Source organism: Harpegnathos saltator, unplaced genomic scaffold, assembly GCF_003227715.2.
Source record: "Harpegnathos saltator strain DR-91 unplaced genomic scaffold, Hsal_v8.6 scaffold49, whole genome shotgun sequence".
In the NCBI taxonomy this organism is placed as follows: Eukaryota; Metazoa; Arthropoda; class Insecta; order Hymenoptera; family Formicidae; genus Harpegnathos; species Harpegnathos saltator.
This window is the reverse complement of record NW_020230304.1, coordinates 223,361-244,117: the sequence shown is the minus strand read 5'-3', so window position 1 is coordinate 244,117 and position 20,757 is coordinate 223,361. Positions and strand designations below refer to the sequence as shown.

General features: G+C 48.7%; 2 protein-coding genes across 8 annotated transcripts in view; one reads left to right on the top strand and one right to left on the bottom strand.

The window, feature by feature from the left end:
* Nucleotides 1-12,624, top strand: part of SNF4Agamma (SNF4/AMP-activated protein kinase gamma subunit) — a 64,651-nt gene extending 52,027 nt beyond the window's left edge. For all 3 annotated transcript variants that reach the window (XM_011148686.3, XM_011148687.3, XM_011148688.3), the window contains exons 9-16: nt 317-365; nt 7,013-7,150; nt 7,260-7,412; nt 7,775-7,953; nt 8,046-8,249; nt 8,352-8,498; nt 8,596-8,689; nt 9,161-12,624. In XM_011148686.3, the coding sequence (XP_011146988.2) occupies nt 317-365; nt 7,013-7,150; nt 7,260-7,412; nt 7,775-7,953; nt 8,046-8,249; nt 8,352-8,498; nt 8,596-8,689; nt 9,161-9,453 (1,257 nt within the window). In that variant the 3' untranslated portion in view covers nt 9,454-12,624. The remainder of the gene's footprint in view (nt 1-316; nt 366-7,012; nt 7,151-7,259; nt 7,413-7,774; nt 7,954-8,045; nt 8,250-8,351; nt 8,499-8,595; nt 8,690-9,160) is intronic.
* An 848-nt stretch (nt 12,625-13,472) lies between these two features.
* On the bottom strand, nt 13,473-20,540 carry LOC105187706 (armadillo segment polarity protein). 5 transcript variants are annotated; one of them, XM_019843415.2, is made up of 11 exons: nt 20,190-20,540; nt 19,056-19,381; nt 18,877-18,951; nt 18,566-18,796; nt 17,676-18,470; nt 17,276-17,544; nt 16,824-17,165; nt 16,567-16,740; nt 16,084-16,386; nt 14,823-14,919; nt 13,473-13,901 (listed from the first exon to the last, which is right to left on the bottom strand). In XM_019843415.2, exons 2-11 carry the CDS (start codon nt 19,309-19,311, stop codon nt 13,717-13,719), a joined length of 2,727 nt encoding a protein of 908 aa, XP_019698974.2. In that variant the 5' UTR covers nt 19,312-19,381; nt 20,190-20,540; the 3' UTR covers nt 13,473-13,716. The 5 variants fall into 5 exon arrangements, with proteins under 5 accessions (XP_019698974.2, XP_019698975.2, XP_019698977.2 ...); XM_019843416.2 differs by having other exon boundaries at nt 18,886-18,951; XM_019843418.2 differs by lacking the exon at nt 19,056-19,381.
* Nucleotides 20,541-20,757: the final 217 nt, after the last annotated feature.

Genomic DNA, 20,757 nt, shown 5'->3' with positions numbered 1-20,757 from the left:
GGCTTTTCAGCGCGTCCAGCACCAAGTCCTTGGCCCGGTTCGCTCGGGGAGATTTCAATGGGGAAAACCGGTCGACACCGGTCCTTCGGTCCGCTTCGCACTTTCCGATTCGCGGTCGATTAGAATCGTGTTCGCCGCAGATGAAACTGTCGCGCACGTTTCAACGTGTTGACAGCGCGCGACTCTCGAGTGTTGTGATATCCTGCAATGGAGGAGGAGTTTTCTCCTTCCGCCGCGCGTGGCGATTGCGATGGTCGCGGCGATGGTCCCCGCGGGGTGAATATCTGGCTGATCTCTCTTTCTCTGTGTGTTACAGCTGCCGGTGGTGGATCCCTTCCTGGAGAAAGTCTCGCTTTCCGATCTCGGTGAGTTCCTCCGACACGACCCTTTCCTGACACGACCCTGCGCGTGCCTCGGATCTTGCTTCTCGACGGTTGACCTTCCGAGAGGACCGGCCGCCGGCACGGAGAGAAAGGACGCGATTTTTCGCGCGAGAGCCACCGGGACTCTCCCGAGAGAGAGAGAGAGAGAGAGAGAGAGAGCGAGCGAGCGAGCGAGCGAGAGCTCGATTGCCCGCAATCGACGCAACAAGTAAGCGCTTCTTCAGCAACGCAGAGCGCGCGGTGGCTCTCCCGCTTAAATCCGTGCTAATTCCTGCCGCATCGATCTCTCGGAGGGGTGTTCGATAAAACCTGTGCTGTACGGTGTGCGTGTCGACGGAAGAAACTTCCCTCGCCGGAGTTATAAATTTAGTAGCGGGCGAGAGAGAGGGAGAGGGAGAGAGAGAGAGAGAGAGAGAGAGAGAGAGAGAGAGAGAGAGAGAGAGAGAGAGAGAGAGAGAGAGAGAGAGAGAGAGAATATCCGGCGCAACAAAGGCGCTGCTGATCGATCGAAGGAAAAGCCGCGACATTTCCGACGAGTACCTCGCGGCCTTTCTCTCTCTCTCTCTCTCTCTCTCTCTCTCTCTCTCTCTCTCTCTCCCCCCTCTCTCTTTTTGTGCTGTTTGACACGCAGCGAGGGGATAACAAGCGGCCGAGCGAAAATCGCGCGGCAAAGGACGACGCGTGCGTATCCTGAGAGAGAGAGAGAGAGGGGGGAGGGAGAGAGCGTGGCCGCGTAATTGAGTTTAATTACGCCCAGGTCGCGCTCCGACTCGACAAGCTCTCGTAGCGCGCGCGTGGTTCTTGTGCATCCGGGGGGTTGCATTCCTCTCCCGGATCGTCCACGTGCACTTTCGCCCGTGTGTACAGCTTTCCCCTTGAAACCGTGCCACTAGGTCCTCCGAGCGTGTCCTGCTGGAGGAGGTGTATGGTGGCGATCGATGAGCTCCCGGGAGGCCAGCTGGCTCGCGGCGTTAGCGAGCGAGCGAGCGAGCGAGAGAGAGAGAGAGAGAGAGAGAGAGAGAGAGAGAGAGAGAGAGAGAAAGAGAGAGAGAGAGAGAGAGAGAGCGTGAGAGGGCGAGAAAAGAAGAGGGGGCAGGGCGAGCGGGAGGGACGGAGAGGGCTTCGCGATACAGCTTCGCCTCGTGCAGTGCGCTCGCATTCTGCGTCGCATTCGCTCGCGCGCACCCCTATCTAGGTCTAGGTGATGGGGCAGACCGCGTTCGATAAGTTATTACGTGGCGGAAGTTGCGCGCCAGCGAGGAGGCCGCCCTTCGGATTCCTCCGAGGCGACGGCGACGGCTGTTGATTCCGCGGACGCCGGCGGCCTCGACATCCTCCTCTCTCCTCCATTTCGCACGCCGAACTTTTGCTCTCGTCACTCGCGCCGACTGAATGGCTCATCGATCGCTCATGCATTCTCTCTCTCTCTCTCTCTCTCTCTCTCCCCCTCTCTCGCTCTCGCTCTCTCCCTTTCTCGAAAGCCCTCGCGCTCGCGGGCGCGCAACGATCAGGCGAAAGCTAATAGAGACAGAGTGTAATGCGTCGACCTGATAAGATTAGACGTGCCGAGCGGCAGAGGCGACGGGGTGTCAATAGTCGGGTCGCAGTTTGGTCGGACAGGGGCTGACTCCGGTCGGGCTGCGGTTTCGTCATCCTGGCGAGTCTGCTCCGTCGCACCTTCTTCGGCCGGCGCGATCTCGCGCGATCTGTTAATTAAAAACGACGTGTCGAAGCGAGGAAAGTTCCGTGAAAGAGTCGAGCTCGGCTCTGGCCAGCTCGCGCGCGCGCTCCGCTCTCTTTCTTTTGGCAGCGCTCTCGGATTCGGCGGTTATTCTTGGCACGTCGCTTGGATGATGACGACGAGGAAGCGCAGAGCCAGCGAGCGAGCGAGAGAGACAGGAGGAGACAGCTAGAGCGAGACGCCGACGAGGCGGCCAGACAGTCGTTGCATTCGCCAGTGACGAAGCTGACGATCCTCGGGAGGATCTCGCAGGGAATGTCACCGACGACGAGAGCGCCAGGTCGACGAAGCTCGAAGAAGCCGCGCCGTCGTCCAGTGACAAGGGGGTTCCAGTGAGTAAGACGGTTGCAAGGACTCGAACGCCGGAAGAACCTCAGGTCCTCAGTTTCTCGTGGAGAAGTACGCCCGCCCGCCATGAGTGGCGTCTGCGTTCTCCTCATGCTCGTCTCTCTCATTCCGAATGAGTCGCGCGAGACGTGAATATCCCGAGGAACAAAAGCCCGCGTTGTCGTCTTCTTGGTGTGTGCTGCTGGAGGGACGAAGAGAAGAACGGGGCGGCCGCTCGAGGAGAGGAGGACGCGCGACGACAAAAGTCCTCCGGGCGAGTCACGCTGATCGCGCGACGACGCGGAATGCGATTAGCGTCCGCGGGGAAATGACGACTCGACGACCGTGACTCTGCGTCGGTCACTGCGTCGTCGGACAATGTTAAATAATGCTGGCCTTGCACTACTACTCAAATTCCGAGAGCGTGCGCGCCGCTTTGAGGCAGGTCGCGGCCGCCTGGTGGTGCCAGGACGACGATCCCGTGTACTCCAAGGACCTCATCAAGGAGTTCGAGGTGGAGAACCCGCCTCTTGAGGACGAGCTCGCTTGGATCCTGGCCAGAGGTACCGCGCGCGAGAACCGCCTGCCAAACCTGCCGCCGATGGGAAGGGCGCGGGGGAGGGAGCGCGATCGCACCTCGCTCACGAATTTTACACTCGTCGCGCTTTTTCGTCCTAACGTTAATCCGACCGGATAACGCAACTGGGCGACCGAGCGTTGCCAAGACGACTAAACTCTCCGCGGTGTTGCGTTATCGAGCCGCTGCCGCTGTAGCGTCAAGTGGCCGCGAAATGGCGCGTGTGTGATACCAGCCGACGGCGTTCGATTAACGTGCAGCACGTCCGTGCGCGCGCGAAGCGAATCTTTGCGCTGACGACGACGATTCCGTTTTAGCCGTTCCGTCATAACAAGCGTCTCATTTCGCATTTGAATATTCCATGACAACGCGCGAAAACGACGACGAGCCTCGGTAAAAAACAGACGTTCACATATACGCAAATATGTGTATACAGAGTGGCCGAGATCTTCTGGGAGCGAAAAATTGTGAAGATTGATCACGGGGATCAAACTGAGAAGAGAAAAGAGTCAAGCACCATTTTGCAAAAATCGCGATATTTAACCGAATTATTAATTTGAAAATTGAGTCATTGGAAAATGATCATTTGATTGTTCGGTGAACATTTAGGAAACTGTTTTGATCGATAACTCGAGAAACTCCGCATTATTTATTTGCAAAATGGTAAAGGGGTAAAGTTTTTTGTTCAAAATTACCTAATCTACAATAACTAACTTGACTTTTCCTTGACTGCGGACCAATCTCAGACACGCGGTGCGGTGCGACTTGGGTAAAGCAAGAGCGGTGTGGATGCCAAGAGCCTATCGAGACTCACATCGCAGCCTCCAATTTTCCTCCGCCCGATAGCGCGCCCGCTCGGCAGCCAATTATGACATCCGCGCGTTGCGAGACTCATGACAACCGCGACACAGGCTGGCACCTCCTATAGTCAATGCGTTCCCGCGGACGCGGATGCATCGCCCCGGCGTTCCACTTTCCCGCATCGCGGCAACGCGCGCGCATAAACGAGCGAACCTTCAGTTCGCCTCGCTCGTGTCGTAGCCATTCGCGAGAGCGCACCTTTGCGGTCTCCTTCGCGCCAAGCTGGAGCAGCCAGTCCCCGGCGTGGTAGTCGCGTTGCGATCTCTCCGACGGCCGGATCGACGGCGGAGAATCGAACATCTCGGTTCCGAGATTCGCGCGCGACGTCGGCGCGAGGCTTCCGCAAAAAGTGGCCGTCGTGTTGCGTAAGCGACGAGTTTTCCGTCGCGAGTTCATCGCGATCTGCAGCGCGTCCTTCGTCGCGATCATGCGGAAGAGAAACGGACATCCCGCAGTGTCCGGGTGTTGCCTCGGTGATGACGGCTGCTTGCTCGGAAATCGAGAGACGTCCCCCCCCTCCCTATCCTCGTTGGCTACCTGAGCGGCTTTGTTTCGCGACTCACGCTAGAATCGATCAGTCTTTGTCTTCTCGGCGACTCCGCAAAGTGCTTTTCGGACTGCTGCCGGCTTTCTCCTCGGATCGTTGTTGCACAAGACGATGCGATTGCGCGATAATAATTACCGTGACGAGTGAGAGGCAGCGCGCGCGGTTGCTCTTTGTTGCTCGAAGGATGCAAAACGGAAATAAGTGAACGGCCGGGAAGAAGAGTTAGTACCTGAGGTCGTCGCAGTCGTGAATGAAGGGCAACGAAGGTCAATGTTTGGGAATGCAAAATCTGCCGAAAAGGATCTCGCGGTCTTTCTTGTAGTATTTAGCAAAAGAAACTGTAAAAAGATTACACAGACACGAGTTTTTAAGGGTGAGTTTGAGGTTTCTGCAGGGAAGCACTCGAAGATACGCGCTCCACACCGACCGGCGCTTTTTGCGCAAAGCCAGGTTTACAATTAAACTATTTCACGCAAGTTTGCAGGTTTCCACGCAAACCGAAGTTCATCCCCTAACCCAAACTAGACCTGTGAACCAATTAAACCTAACTTTATTAGCCGAAGAAAGTTTGGGAAATGAAATTATATTATCGTCTTTTGAATCTTTTTGCATCTTCAAAGGCGGACTGAAAAGTTTCTTTGTTTCGATTACACCTTGTGTGTGGCAAACGTTATATATACGGGGTATCCGGGATCTTTTGAAAAATCCCGGCAAAATTTTTGCAAAATGGTACATGACTTTTCTCTCCTCAGTTTCGTCTGATTAATCTTCACAATTTTTCGTTTCTAAAAGATCGCGGACACTTTGTGCCGTAAAAATTATTTCTTACTATTTCCTAGCTTAGTTAGGGTTAGTTTCGTTAGATTAGGCTTGGTTAAGTTGGATTAAAGTCGGGGGATGAAATGTGAAATGAGTACAATTATAAAATTAACCTTGCGGGAAAAGAACCGATTAGTGCAGGGTAAATATTTCCGAGCTTCTCTGCTGCAGGAACCTTAGACTACCCCTTAAAAAAGAAATTGTATATACATCTTTTTATAACTCGCCTTGTTGATTATTACTGTACAAAAAAAAAAAGCGCGAGTTTCAGCGCGGTGATATTTTCAAACATTTGCGCCTCGACGACTTGCGAGTAGAGACATCAGAATAGCAGAGTATTATAAGATGCGATCGCGTCGCTGTGTGGCTTTCTCGACGACAGAATGCCGCCGAGTGTTGCATCTTGTTGTTACTCTGATATGTTTACGATGAATGATACGTGAAAGAGCCGATAAGAGGAGAACGGTGCGGGTTTCCGAGCTGCGATAATGAAACAAATCAAAAGCGTTGTTTTCCTTCAATATTTGCGCGCGATCTGCGCGCCGATATCGCGCGGGTCGCAGTAATCCAGATCGTTTGCCTCTGATATATTTTTATTTATAATCCACCGTTCTTTTATGCGCGCGCAGGCTTTCACGGGCCCCCCCGCATTTATTTCGCATCGAAGCTCGCGAGCCTTCTTCGGCGCTCGTTCACATTCGCAGCCATCGGCGCTTCCACAGCGCGAAATATCCCGAAGCGCGATGGCTTCTTCGCCGTATTAATTCGAATTACGTTTCGATCCTCTCCGCGCATAATCGCGTTCTCAGAAACGTCCGCTCTCCCACTTCTGCGTTCTTCTCCTTCACGGCCGCCTACGCGAGATCGCGCGCCTGTCCGGCGCAATTTTCCATCGACTTCTTCCTGCGTCGCGGCGGATCACCCACTTTGCCGTCGTCCGCGGCGAAATACGCAACGAGAAATACGCCACGCGATGCTTCGCTTTTATAAATAGGCGAGCTTTCGAGTCCGAACTAATCGCGCTCGTCGATATTCAATCGCGTGTGGCTGCCGTTGCCGCGCGTTGCGCAATACCGTTCGCAACTCCGTGGCAACTCGTGAAATTATGTATCGCGCGCTATCGAGGCGAGATGTCGCGATGTCGTTAACGCGCTTGTTAACTCAACATCGGCGTCTCGGATAGGCCCCGCTATTTATTTTCAGCAACTTGACGGAAGCGCGAGCGCGCGCGTCCGTTGAAAATCGACGTTCGCAGAGAGATGACAGGCGCTTCTTTTTTCGCTCGTCAAAATTCGCTCGACTGTCGGCTCTTACAAACCCGGTAGTAACCAACCACAGTAGCATCATCGAGGGGACTGTCGCGATCGCAGACGCGTCGTAGGAAACTTGCAAGATCGCCGGCGGGTCTGTGGCCCCTCCCCTCCCCCCCCCCCCATCAAGAAGTTGTCGAGAAGCAAAAATCCCTTTTGCGGAAAAGCGAGGGGAAAATTGAGATTTTTTAAGCCGTGCTGATTCGCGTACTCGCTAACAGAGAGTTCCGTAAAGTAATGAATTCAACCTTAACACTGGTCTGAGAGAGTGAGATTGTAACACAAACCCCGCGCGCGCGCAGCCGACCGCGAAGAGCGGACCCACCTTGTGTCGAGATATTCTGACACATGCGCATCGCACAGCGTGAAAACAGCGAGAAAAAGACCCGAGAATGCTCCGTCGCAATCGCAAGGCCCTGCTCTACTGTCAACTGTTTGGCCTTTCAGAGGAGGACGAGTCGCAGATCTTCGTTAAGTTTTTCAAGTTTCACAAATGCTACGACCTAATACCAACCAGCGCGAAATTAGTCGTCTTCGACACGCACCTACTAGTTAAAAAGGCCTTCTTCGCTCTCGTCTACAATGGTGAGTCAAAGCGGTGAGAACGATGCGGTTGAGCTGGCTCGATGATCCAGCTGCTGCTGCTGGTTGGTCGCCAGAGTCTTGCTTGTTAACGATGACGAAATGCTTGCAGGTGTGAGAGCCGCGCCGTTATGGGACAGTTCTCGGCAGCAGTTTGTGGGCATGTTAACCATAACGGATTTCATAAAGATACTTCAGATGTATTACACCAGTCCGTCGGTGACAATGGACGAGTTGGAGGAGCACGAGCTGGATACATGGAGAAGTGAGTTTTCTTCTTCCTCCGTTCCCATCGAATTGCTGCATCGATTATGGCACTGTTTCTTCCTTTTGAGAGCTTTTGATACTTGAACTGACTAGGCGCGCACTAGTGCCGATAAGTTAGAACGAGAGAAAATCTATCCATCTGTTTCGCTCCGACTTGTTGCGCTAGTTCAAAAGTCCTTCGGAAAGGGACAGGGACAGGTAATCTAAAGTTACACTCGTCGTGAGATCGTTGCTTATCGTGTCTGCTCAGAATCGGAAAAGATACGATGTCCAATCCGTTTGTTTAAACTCCGTCGCTTTGTTGTTGAACGTAATGAGAGACGGGGAGAAGACTGTGTGAGGAAAATCTTCGGATTTCAGAGGTTCTGAAGGATCAAGTTCGCCCTCTTGTGAGCATCGGGCCGGACGCGTCGCTGTACGAGGCCATCAGGACCTTGATACAAAACAGAATCCACCGATTGCCTGTGATAGATCCCGATACCGGAAACGTCCTTTATATCTTGACACATAAACGAATACTTAGGTTCCTTTTCCTATATGTGAGTGTTCGCGTATTCCTCCATTCCAGCGCCAGTGACGGCGCTAGAACCAATTACCGACCCGCGAATTGATATCTGACCTCACATTGCAGATCCACGAGTTACCAAAACCATCTTTCACCAATAAAACGTTGAGGGAGCTGAGGATAGGCACTTTCGAGAACATAGAGACAGCTACGGAGGAAACTAGCATAATTTTAGCGCTCAAGAAATTCGTAGAGAGGAGAGTCTCGGCGTTGCCGATTGTCGACACCGACGGCAAGCTAGTGAACATTTATTCGAAGTTTGACGTTATTGTAAGTTGCCTCCGTCGCTAGACATGACGTCGACGAGACGACGTGTTGTGGAGGATGTTGAGAATGGCGTCTATAAACGCGCGTTGTGTTGCCTTGTTGCAGAATTTAGCCGCGGAAAAAACTTACAATAATCTAGACGTTTCATTGCGCGAGGCGAACGAACACCGCAATGAATGGTTCGAAGGCGTCCAGAGTTGCAAGCTAGACGAGACACTGTTCGCTATAATGGAAAGGATCGTCAGAGCGGAGGTGCGTAAATGGCGAACCGATCGTAGACAATCGTAAAATAATTGCACAATCGCAGACTATAAATTTATTACACGTTCCTGTCTGCTGTATATTCCAGGTCCATAGGCTAGTAGTGATCGACGATGATGACAAAGTGATCGGTATAATATCCCTCTCTGATCTGCTCTTCTACCTCGTTCTTAGGCCTTGTGGTGAGTTAGAGATTGCTTTATTACTTTATGCAAATCGCGATATTTTGTCCCACGGATCTACCCTGCTGATTTGTTCGTTGAAAAGAGTGGCCCATAGGTTCAAGGTTCAAGAAGCCAAATTCAAAGTCAAAAGTCCAAAGTAGGACCGGAATTCAAATATTGTTGTTGGAAAGATTATTGCATATTGCGGGTTGTTTAAGAGAAGCAACGTTTAAGAACAACAAACTTTTCGAAAAACAAACGCACCCTGTATAACACTCACCTGCAGATCTGCCAGGATACTTTTTTGTAAACAATGTTAAACGCGCTTTCTCTCTCTCTCTCTCTCTCTCTCTCTCTCTCTCTCTCTCTCTCTCTCTCTCTCTCTCTCTCTCTCTCTCTCTCTCTCTCTCTCTCTCTCATTAGCTCCTCCGTTGCTTCGCGACGTCAGAGCCTCCTCATTGCCTCCTCGTTGTCGGTCTTTGCTTCCAGGTGAAGACGGCAGTAGCAATAAAGGTAGCTCTATATCGTTACGGGCACAGGATCCCACGCTGTCCAAGGCGCCGAGCTCCGCGCAGTCGGAAGCGTCGCTCACCGGCGACGGTGAGACCGAGCAGGACGCCGCGGCGGCGGAGGGCAATCGGTCCGAGGAGGCGCCCGCGACACCTAGTCCGCCGCTGAGCCCCGCCGCGCTGGATATCTCGGAACCTCCGCAGTCGACGTTAGTCAGCCAAAGCACTCAGGAACCAACGTGGCGGGAAGTGACCGTGTCGGGCGGCGAATGAGATTCCGCGGCATTCACGTGCCAGCAGGTGCGCGTTGTCTCACCACTGAAGAAGAGGGACCGGCGGCGCTGTTGCTTCTTCAGCCGCGGTGTGCCGAGTCGCCAACACCAGCGCCTGACAAATAGAGCATAACTACCGCGTATTTCTACACCCTCCCTCCCCCCCACTCACCCCAGTCTCCATGCCCTGTGCCCTTGTTGTTACATCGCCCTCGCGCACTCTTTTCCCCGCGAGACTAAGACCGCGGAGTCGATCGCGCGACCACAATAGTGGTCGACTACTGACCGTCGTACGATGAGCGGAGAAGGAGAGAAAGAAACGCGCGCGACGCTGTATAGTGTATAAAATCGTTTAAGCTTAATTTTTTATGGTACAAATGCTACTTCGGCATAGACGTTCGAGCTTTTCACCAGGGAAACAGTAGTTGCGCTATTGTTTGCTCAGAATAACGATTTCCCCCGCGCCCTTCTACAATCGAGCACCGGAAAGAGGAAGAAAGAGAGAGAGAGAGAGTGTGTGTATATGTGTGTATATGTGTGTGTTAGAGAGAGAGAGAGAGAGAGAGAGAGAGAGAGAGAGAGAGAGAGAGAGAGAGAGAGAGAGAGAGAGAGAGAGAGAGAGAGAGAGAGAGATGGATGACGACTCTCTCTCTCGTACGGAGCGAGAGTTTCGCACGAGCTCGCTGAAAGATGCCAAATCTCGTTGACGTCGCGTCAAGTCCCGTCTTGATTACGGCAATCTTGTTTATACGGATTACGTTTTGCGGAGAATCGTAAATGCTCGGTTCGAGTCTCAAGTAACCGATTATAAATCGTGTCAAGATTATTAGGAAAGGAGAAGGATAAGAAAAAAAACACGACCGTCGGCGGAGCTGTACCGCGCAGCGAGCGTTGCACGAGCGGACTCGCGACTTTGTCGCAAGAGGCCTCTCTCTCGCGTTTCCTCGGGCCGTGGTACACACGCGCCGTCGATTTGATTGTCGACCCCCTCTTTTGTATATACTCATTTGTGACAACCCGTTCTTGTGCCGCTAATTTCTACCGTTAGTGATTCGTTAGAGAGAGGGAGAGCGAGAAAGATATTTAACCGTTAATTGCCGACGCATAGTTGCGCACAATGCGCAGATCATTTTAACCGTATCTCATACTTGCGAGTAAACACACGGTGCTTTCTTAAGTTCTCAGAATATGATTTCGATGAATTATGTAGAAAAATGACAGAGCTGTACGTTGTTGCTGTGTATCATCGTTGAAACGCAGAGACGGTCTTCGAGAGGACGTCGGTCTCTTTGTGTCCCTTTTTTCTTTTTCGAAGAATTTCACTTTTACCGATGTGTTATCGTCGAGGTCGACGCAAGTTAGCCGGAGGTCGGAACTATTGTTCCGCGCGAAGGAAGGAAACGACGAAAGAGAGTCTTTTATCTCCTGTACCGAAGTCGAACGTATTGTGTCACGTGAAACCTGTTGTGGAATGTAAACAGCAAAATAGAGAACTCGAATATTGACGGAATGCAAACGAAAAAGCTGAGAGATGCGTGTGAGTGAGATTTTCTTTTCTCCATTATATTCCCTGAGTCGAACCACTGGAAGGAATTTCGTCGGTACTGTATAATATGGCGGCGCGTCTGTCGACGAACGACAGACCTGAAGAAGCAAACACGACGAAGTGTAGTGCAGATGTATGAGGATGATACTCGGATGATTTAATGTGATATTCGACCAAATTCGGCGCACTGTGTAATCGACGATACGGCTGACATGTCATTCGAATGATCGCGAGGCAAGGTTTTGTAATTAGAACGCGAGCAATTTTGCATAGGAGGTATGTCTTTGATGGTTGAGTTGAGTTGTCGAGGAAACGCGTTCTCCGATCGATTGTTTTACCCACCGGCGGTGCGCGATGTACGCGCGCATCGTCGGTCTTGCACTTTTTATCGACGTGTGTCGAGCCGTTGTCTGGTTTTCTTTTTCTTATAAAAGAACGAAAAGGTGACGAGTCGCGCCGAGCGGCGAACGAAGCTGTGTGTACTACAGAGATGTATTGTGTAACTATTGTACTTGTGTCATATCGCGAGGGGAGGATGCGAATTGTAAAGGATGCAGGCAGGAACATTCGCCGTGGTTTTTATACGATGTTGCTTTTTGCATCAGAAGCGTTTTCGCAGAGAGAGAGAGAGATATCTTCTCAGAGGCGTCTCTAGCGGGAAGACATCGCTGTCAAGTGTCCGCGCCAGGTCGATCCGGCGGATTGCATCGCGACAATTCGCGGAACGAAAGGACACCTCTCCGAGGGGATTCCTCGACTCGCGCGCGCGACACAGTTTTTCCGGAGGAACTTCGTTTCGTACATTCACACGAACTCACACGACCCCACGCTCGACACACAGAGCTTTCGCCCTTTTGCTCTCCTTCGTTTTCCTTTCCTCCTCGTTTGATGTAGAAAACGCGGGTGATGGTAGATTACTCGATTTTCAAGAGGATAGTGCCTGTAAATGTAGTAAATATGTATTCCCTAGATACCGTTCGACGGAATACGCGTAAATATTCTATTCGAGATGTAAGCGCAGTCTCGCGAGACAAGATACGAAGCCAGACATTAGTATTAAATCGACGACGACGATCGAGGAGGAGCGTAGGTGGAGATGGAGATTTTTGTACAGCCGAGGAATACTATTTAATGTGCCGCTGTAGAGAGAGAGAGAGAGAGAGAGAGAGAGAGAGAGAGAGAGAGAGAGAGAGAGAGAGAGAGAGAGAGAGAGAGAGAGCCGCAGAGCATCGTTTCGTTTCCTTCTTCCCTTCTGTTTGTCTCTTTCTTTCCTCCTTTAGTACAAAGTGCGATGCAACCTCGCGCGAAGTTGTCACGCAAGCACCTTCTATAATTCTTGAGAACGCTAAAGGATTACACACACTGTAGCCTATAACGCGGCAGCGCGTACAACCAATGCCCTTGGCGCACTTGGCGCCTCGACACGACTTGTTACTTGTTGTTGAGAGCACACAGTAGAGAAGAAGATATCGTTGGCGAAAGACACTTGGCTCTTCTTCGTCCGACGCGAATAACAGGCGACAGGAGAATTAAACGATTGAACTCGGTGCGCGCTGCATCTACGAACCAAGATACAAGCTATCGATGAGATATTAATGATAAATAAACTGTACAATGAATGATCAACCTAGTGACGATTGATTGCACATGGCCGCGTCACCAGTACTCCAACCACGACAATCCGAGCGAGCGGGTCATGTCCCCTTATTATCCTTTGCATGACCCCTTGGTATTGTTCGGGAATTTGCAGGGTGTGTAAAAAGTTTCGGGACGGCGAAATATCTCAGACTTGTCGACCTTTGGAAATTTCAAAATTTTCTTTCGTCTCAAATGCTTTGCTTAGAGAGTCGCGAGATACAAAATTATTATATTATTACACACAAATTAATCACTGAGTATATCGAGAGAAGTGCGTGCGTCTGTACAATCTGATAAGAACAAAACAATTTACCTGAACGTAACGAGATAAATATGAAAGGACTATAAGGAATTATAATTAATCCGTGTGTGAGAGAGAGAGAGAGGGGGGTACATCTTTGAAAAATTATAATATATTTCTATTTACACAGAATAATACTAGCGAATTCCTAAATTATAAATGAGATATCTTCTATCGCTACTAATCTTAACTGTACAAAACAAATGATTAATCTAATGATGGTTGATTGCACATAATTGCGTCACCGGTCTCTGCAATTCCGCTTAGCTATACTTGACCCTGCTTTTTTCTCTTTTATTTGGAAGTTTCAAACACCTGGAAAAAGGGGAGAAGAGTTACACCGTGATACATAGTATTGCGAAAGGTGAGTGCGAGTGCAGTAAGAGATCATCGCTAATCTACTTACAGTATCATGATCATCCGACGAGTCTCCCTCGATTGAATCGACAAGTTCTCACTCCAGCGGGACTGTACGATCGTTCACACTCGAAGGCGACCGCGTTCGCGAACGAAAGGTGGTCAAGTTGTTAGATAGTCTTCGATCGGTCTACTGTGTCATGTCGAAGGTGAGTCTTATAAATAAAACAGTCTAAGATCAACACGTCGTGCGTGCGTGTATTGGCCATAAAATTATTGCATACGGCGGCTGAATAAATAAACCATCGTGCAATTTCGTTTTTTTTTATTTTTCATTTTTTTTTATTTTTTTGCTCTTTTTCTTTCTTTCTCTTCTCTTCTCTTCTCTTCTCTCTTCACGCAAGATCGTTGACGGTACGAATTCAGAGATCGGTGTCGTACCAGGCCGCTACCTGATTGTTATCCTGCGGCGGCGTGGGGAGCTCTTCCAAATGATCGAAACTTAAATCACCCTCGTGCGCAACATCCATAGTGCCTACTGCATCATACGTCGATCCACCACCTATCTCTAACCCTTGCATCGAGTCTACTGGTATCTGGTCATAACCTGTTGTGTGCGGGAAAGAAAAACATTTCTCGTGTCAGACAGATATTCCCCATCACTCGCAGTTGCTACGGTGACTACACATCGGTAAAAGAAAAAACATTGCAATCTCTCGATGTTACGGGACTGAAGTATGATCGAAAGGTGAGACCCTCTTATATTTATGTTTTTCTAAAATTATACAGCGTCTCAAAAGTTCTGGAACGGCCAGATATCTCAATCATAAAGCATTTTAGAGAATAATGTTTCGTACTTAAAATGTTTCAAAGTTCAAAAGTTGTAGAATTTTCAAAATCATCAAGTTATAAAAAAATTAGGACACTATTGCAACAGCATATTGACCAAAGTGGCAAAAAGTATGACAGGATGGAATATACATGCTGAAAGAGGACATACGCAAGTAAGTACGTGTAGGCGATGTGGCGCAATTACGTTACATGCACCAAACGACGAGTGTGTGATTGTAAAGAAAAGAAAAGAAAGAAAGAAAAATGAAAAAGGAAGCGATTGAGAGTAAACGTATAATATTGACCATAATATTGACCATGCGATCATAAATACGACAAGTGGTTAAAGACCGAATATCACCTACGTTACTGCGAGATACGGCTGTATTTTAATCTAAGTCCATGGGTTAAGTTGCTGTTGAAATAACATACACAATTAAATGTATTGCTTCATATTACAGATAATGCGGCGAGTTGTCGTTGAGCTTCCTCGTATTCATAGAAATGCGGAACAACAGAATTGGTTCGTAAAGTAGCGTTCTATCAACGTACGATTGTGCTGTTGCAATGAATTATACGCCATACGCAATCATCGTCATTACGTCATTATTTTATATGGAATGGCGTTTGCTTCAATGATCATTTGTAACTCCGTCGGCATTCGATGAACAAGATGAACAACATTTGTAAACTTTACCTTGTGACTGATAACCCCGACCGCCGTGGCTGCTGTGTACGCTAGGAGGTCCTTGCCCATACATACCATCATAGCCTTGATCAGGCCCAAGCATGTCCTGAAGATTAGGTAGCTCAGGTCAACACAAAGCATATTATCTAAGAGAGGCGTGTCATGACACACGAAAATACCGCCTGAGATACGCGCGCTGTGTCTGTTTAGTAAGTCTCGTATATAATAATGGACATAAAGGACAACGATAAAGGAGCTTGCGTGAATAACAGTCATAATGACGGTAACAAAAAAAAAAAAAGAGATTGAAGGGGAAAAATTTTGAAACAAATATCTAAGATAAAAAACGCATTCTCATGCACATTATATAACTTTGCAAACTACCAATCAGATTAAATGTATCTTGTGATCCATTGCTCCATTAGGCACGATCCTGTAGTCTTCGTCGATCTTTCATCAAATTTCGCTCAACATATTTATGCCTACATACGCGCGTACAGATATAGAAATATAAAGAGAAAAAAATTGTATACACAATAAACCGTATGTTACAAAGCTTAAGCATGAGTCGAAAATTTAGTTTCAAGTGCGCTTATGAGTGTTAAGGATGTATGTATAACCAAGATGCATTTGCACGAGAAGCGAATATATGAAAATAGTTAAAACGTTGAAAACATTGGTTGAAAAACTGTGAGATCCAACACGTTACTCTCATAAGTATAAGTAATGACAAAAGTCCGTAAAACATGGAAAAAGAAAAAAGATCGACACTAAAAAAAAAAAAAAGAAAAAAAAACTGAGCGCCGTGAAATACAAACCAAAATATCGCAGATGCCTTGGTAGTGCAAAATGGAATAATGGATAATATACGTAGCTTATAAACAGCTGTGCTCGGAATGAATATTACACGAGGAAAACCTTATATATAATAAATAGTAGTGTAGTTACAACTAGAGAAATGAGATGTGCTTCTACGACTAATAAAAAAGGATTATCTTAACGTGGCACAATTTACTCAACACAATGTAACCACCTAGTAGAATATCTAACATTTTCTATGCTACCACGTAAAAAATGTATCACCACTGACGTCGCGTTACAAACCTGACTCCTGGCAAGTACTCGAAAGGAACCAACGATAAGGGACGAAGACTACTACTTTTAGCGTGTGATACCAACAATCGTTATGTTACATAGTGTTTGCAAGTAAATCAATTTCGCCACGAGATTTTTTACGTGCCACTAGTGGTGTATCCCTTCGCTACGATACCTGAAGATCCGGAGGCATGCTAAAGTCAGCATTGTTCCACAAATTTGGGTCTTCGCGGAATAAGGAATTCGTCAATTCCATGGAAAGCCGTTTTTTGTATTCCTGTGGCTTGTCCTCACTCATGCGGAATAACACTGCCGCTGCGTAGGTTGCAACACCCTCGTTCCTGGAGTGGAGCAACTCTGTCAACGGGGCGGTAGCGCCTTCCTGTTCGATCATCTCGGCGCCTTCCTTGTCAGCCGCCAGCTCGCAGAGTACGCCAGCAGCCACGCGTTGAATGTTTTCGATCTCATTGAAGAGTAACTGTAGGAAAAACGTAATATTATTACAAAAAAAAAATAGCTCCTTCTATTTGTGTATTACATGTTATGTAACGAATGAGCATTTTTACTTCGTTATTATATTAGACGGAAAAAAAAAGAAAGCTTCCAAAACTATATAATCGAAGAAATTTCATGCTTCCGTGAAGACGGCTGGACATACTTGAACGAAGATCGGAATCACGTTCTGCGATCGAATTATCATCCTGTTGTGTGACTCTCTTGCAAGGATGTGCAGCGCACCTACTGAACCTTCTACAATCTCCTCCATACGCACACCGTCAGCGTACGCGCCCAAAGTCTGTTGGCTGCCGGTACTCGCCACGGATGATCGTTGCTGCAAACCACAAGTGGCATCACTTTGTAACACGAATGTAATTTGACGCAATAACAGATAAGATTGTTCCCAGGCACACTCACTCGCTGTGTATCCTGGAATGCGCGCATTAGAAGTCTCACAAGATGATGTATCGCACCGTGTTCGCGTAACGGGATGTGATTCGCGGGACAGAGAGCCAAATTGCGGATTAATCCGATAACCGCCTTCACCAGCGGCCAACGCGATGGAGGATGGAGTAATTTGACGATGACCTGGATACCGTAATTTAATCGAACGGAATTTTGTGCCATTTCCGCTTCTCCGTGACGCGAGGTCAAGTGGCGCAAGGCGCACACCGCTGGCTCAGTGATCTCCTCGCGATCGCCGGCATTGATGATCGTACGTACGAGAGCATCGACACCACCGACCTGACAGACAGTCACCTAAGTAAGAGAAAGAGAGAGAAAAAAGAAAGATGCAAGACTTTCTACCTCTGCCAAATATTAAATCATAAGGAAGGAGTCGTCGGGAAAGTGTCTTTATTTTGGCGTACTTTGTTACGTTGATTGTTGCAAGTGAGATTTGACAAGATGCCAGTAGCACATGTGACGACATTCACGTCCGTTGACCCAAGCACCTGCACGAGACTCTGCAACAAGACCTCGAGCCCGTCGATTTTTGTGCCAGCGTCTGATAGATTACGCAGCGTCCACAAACAGTTTTGCACCAGCCTCTGACTCGGATTTCCGAGATGCATGGCGAGCGCTTGCATGCCACCCGCTTCTACGATTGCGGGTTTGTTGCTGGGGCATACGGACAATACTGTAAAGAAAACATTCATCTTTGATGAGACAATGAGAAGTGAAGACGAGGTGAATGTTCGTTGGTGATGAAAGAGAATGAGAATGTGGCGGAGTAAGTTGCAGAAAACGATTATGGATCGGGATAATTACCCTTCAACACTCTCGAAGTGGTCCACAACAATTTTTCATAATCATAGGAGCGCATGATGCGCACAAGCTCTATCGGGCCCTGCGAGGCAAGGATGATCAGCTTGCTCTCTTGATTGCCGTATGCCAAAATTTGCAGACAATCGGTAACGATAGCCAAGAACTTGACGTTGTTTCGTTGCAGCAGAACGACCATCTTCTGCAGGCCTCCGGCAAGGCGCACAGCCATCTTGGAGCCGTCCTGATGCAGCAACAAGTTATGGAGGGTCGTTATCGCGTAGAAAAGTACCGATTCCATCGGCGAGCTCAACAATTTCACCAGAGCCGGTATGCCGGCGCTCTTGAAAATGGCCAGTAGACCTTGCCTGTGATGAGACAAATTGTGCAAAGTACCGACGGCGGCCTTGGTCGACTCCAGGTCGTCGCTGTTTGAAATGGCGCGTACTAACGCAGCCACCATCTGCGAGTTGTTCATGATGGCGTGGCGGGAGGCTTCTTTCTTCGACAACTGATGTACCATCATGGCTGCCTGAGAAACGACCACCTGATCCTCATCGTTCAAGAGCTTGATTAATTCCGGAATAGCGCGCGTTGCCAAATCGGCATCGTCCTGATAATTGATCAGATTGACAACAGCATGCTTCAGCATCTGACTCGGCTCGGCCAGCCGTTGTACAGCAGTGGACTGTACTGGATCAAATTGCGTCGAGGGTATCTCTATACCTTCCTCCAGTGTTTCGGGAAACATGGCAGCGCGCACACGCTGAGACCGTGTGTGACTCAATTGTTGGTTCATCTCTGTAAGATGTCAGTTGCCATTCGTAATACGCAACACCTAATCTCCCGAGAGTCCTACATTCCAATTTACAAAGATGGCCTCTGGCCAGTCTCACCGTCGACTTGGTCCTGAGTGAAACCCTGTGCGAATCCTTGATCCAGGTCGAACATCAACTGATCCCCCTCCATCTCTTCATCCTCCTTACCAGACAAGGATGGCGCCTGAGTGACGGCACCAGAGTGAATGCCTGAATCGTTTAGATAAGAATTCTGCTGCCACATCAGCGTCTGTTCCTTAGCAGAGCCCATGGGCAAGTCTCCCGGGCCCTGGTAGTTTCCATGGGACACTGAAATCCGCACAGACACACAATAATCTAATCTCCCGTGCGCAATTTCATCCAAGCGACAAAAATCAAATTACACCAACATGACTCACTCGGTCTAGACTGATTCGACGACATCGGGTAATTCATGTTTCCGGTGAGCGAGTTTATCCTGTCACCTGCGATAAATAAAATTCGTGAATCCGTGAGCTTCTCTACTCTACACTCCGCCTCATCAGTCTCGACGTTCCCTCCGGCTATGTCAGATCACAAAAGGAGCTACCTGCCGCATGCCAATGCACAAAGAAATCAGGCGCAAGCGCGCAAGGGCGAGGAAAGGCGATTCTCCCTTTGTGCAGACCGCGAGACCGGAGTCCTTTTGTCCTTTTTCGAAGGGCTTCTGAACTCGCGTCGCGATCGAATATTAAGTATTCCACAGGCTGCCGTGCCGTTGCACTCAGAGGGGGTGGGGGTGGGGCAGCCGTGAGATGAGAAGCTGCGGTAGGATCGATTTTCGCGATATGCGAGAAATTTCGCATATCAATCGCTATGTGGCGCAACAGTGTCCAAGAATGCGATCCACCATTCTCCGGCGATCAACGATGCTACCTAGGGATAGGTGGAAGAGAACGAGAGAGATAGATCGATAGATAGAACAAAGAAACAGAATAAGGTCCTTGCACGTAAATGAATGAAGTCGTACCCGTGAAGTTGTGAGAAAACTTACCAATCACAGTCGATTGTTCTCCTTGTGCTAAAGGAATACTCGACCGTGGTTGGTGAGTTTCTTCACAACTTTACGGATACGACTAAAATTTGTGTGTATGTGTGACTAAAATGTGTGTAAAGGGCTTAAGGAAGTGACAAGGAGAGACGATTGACGTGTGTGCGTTTAGCATGATGCGCACGAGAGAAAGAGAGAGTGAGAAAGAGAGAGAGAGAGAGAGAGAGAGAGAGAAATGAAGACAACCGTTGGGTAAACGGGGAAAAAAACGATTTACAAAATACCATTTTCCTCCTAACCAGTCGTTAGAACAAGCTACGAAATTCATTAACGAATATTTAACGATGCACATCGTTATTTGTTAAACTGTTACAGAATCGCTCTACTGCAGCGGAAAGCGTCACTTTACACACGCGGTGTAAACATTTGTAGCGCGACACGGCATGTTAAGATGCGCTTGTGCGAGACAACTGTCCTCGCTCCTCCGCTTCTCTCCGCGAAGCGGAGAATTTCCCAGGTGAAAGGAATTGGGTGCGTTCAGCGGAGAAAACCGCTCAGTGAGCGATTAGTGACTATTGGTCCTTAACGTTAGATCTTTACATTCAGACCAATAACGTTGACGAATTACTCAACAGTTGCACAACCGAGTTGAGTGTCGTGAACGCACACCCATTGATACCATAGACGCCTTACCGTGCTGTGATGATCAGCGTAGCCGCAACTTCGCGCAGCTCGTTTGCTCCTCAGTCGCCCGTACGACGCTCCGTAATCGCGCTCCACAATTCTGATTCACTGCTCTCTTTCTCTCTCTCTCTCTCTCTCTCTCTCTCTCTCTCTCTCTCTCTCTCTCTCTCTCTCTCTCTCTCTTTCTCTTTCTCTCTCTCTCTCTCTCTTTAATTCTATTAATTCACATTCAACACTGGCACATCACGATCACAATTCCCGTTCGTCTGCGAACACATGTATCAACCGTTTTTCTATGCACGCGAAGCGTCCTAACGACTTCGTCCAGCAAAGATGGCGGAAGAAGACACGCAATCCTAAAGGCCGTATCCCACTACAGGTTGCGGTTGCCTTAAGGCTGGTGCACACGGCCACGGTTGTCGTGAGCGGCGAAAATTGTTAAGGGAATATCATAGTAACCAATCAATGTCCCACATGCCGTATACTTCATAAATACTGGGTCTGTTCTTTATAGCTGCGCACTGCTGAACTAGTGCAATAAGTTAAAATGAGACAACCATATTTTTTCTCATTCTAA

Bases quoted from the DNA above. Each gene is read 5' to 3' on its own strand.
- LOC105187706 (XM_019843415.2), bottom strand. From the start codon at position 19,311: ATGCGAAATTTCTCGCATATCGCGAAAATCGATCCTACCGCAGCTTCT. The intron at 14,920-16,083 runs GTATCGTAGCGA...CCTAATCTTCAG, and splicing joins GCATGCCTCCGGATCTTCAG to GACATGCTTGGGCCTGATCA. The intron at 13,902-14,822 runs GTAAAGTTTACA...CGCACACAACAG, and splicing joins TCGGGGTTATCAGTCACAAG to GTTATGACCAGATACCAGTA.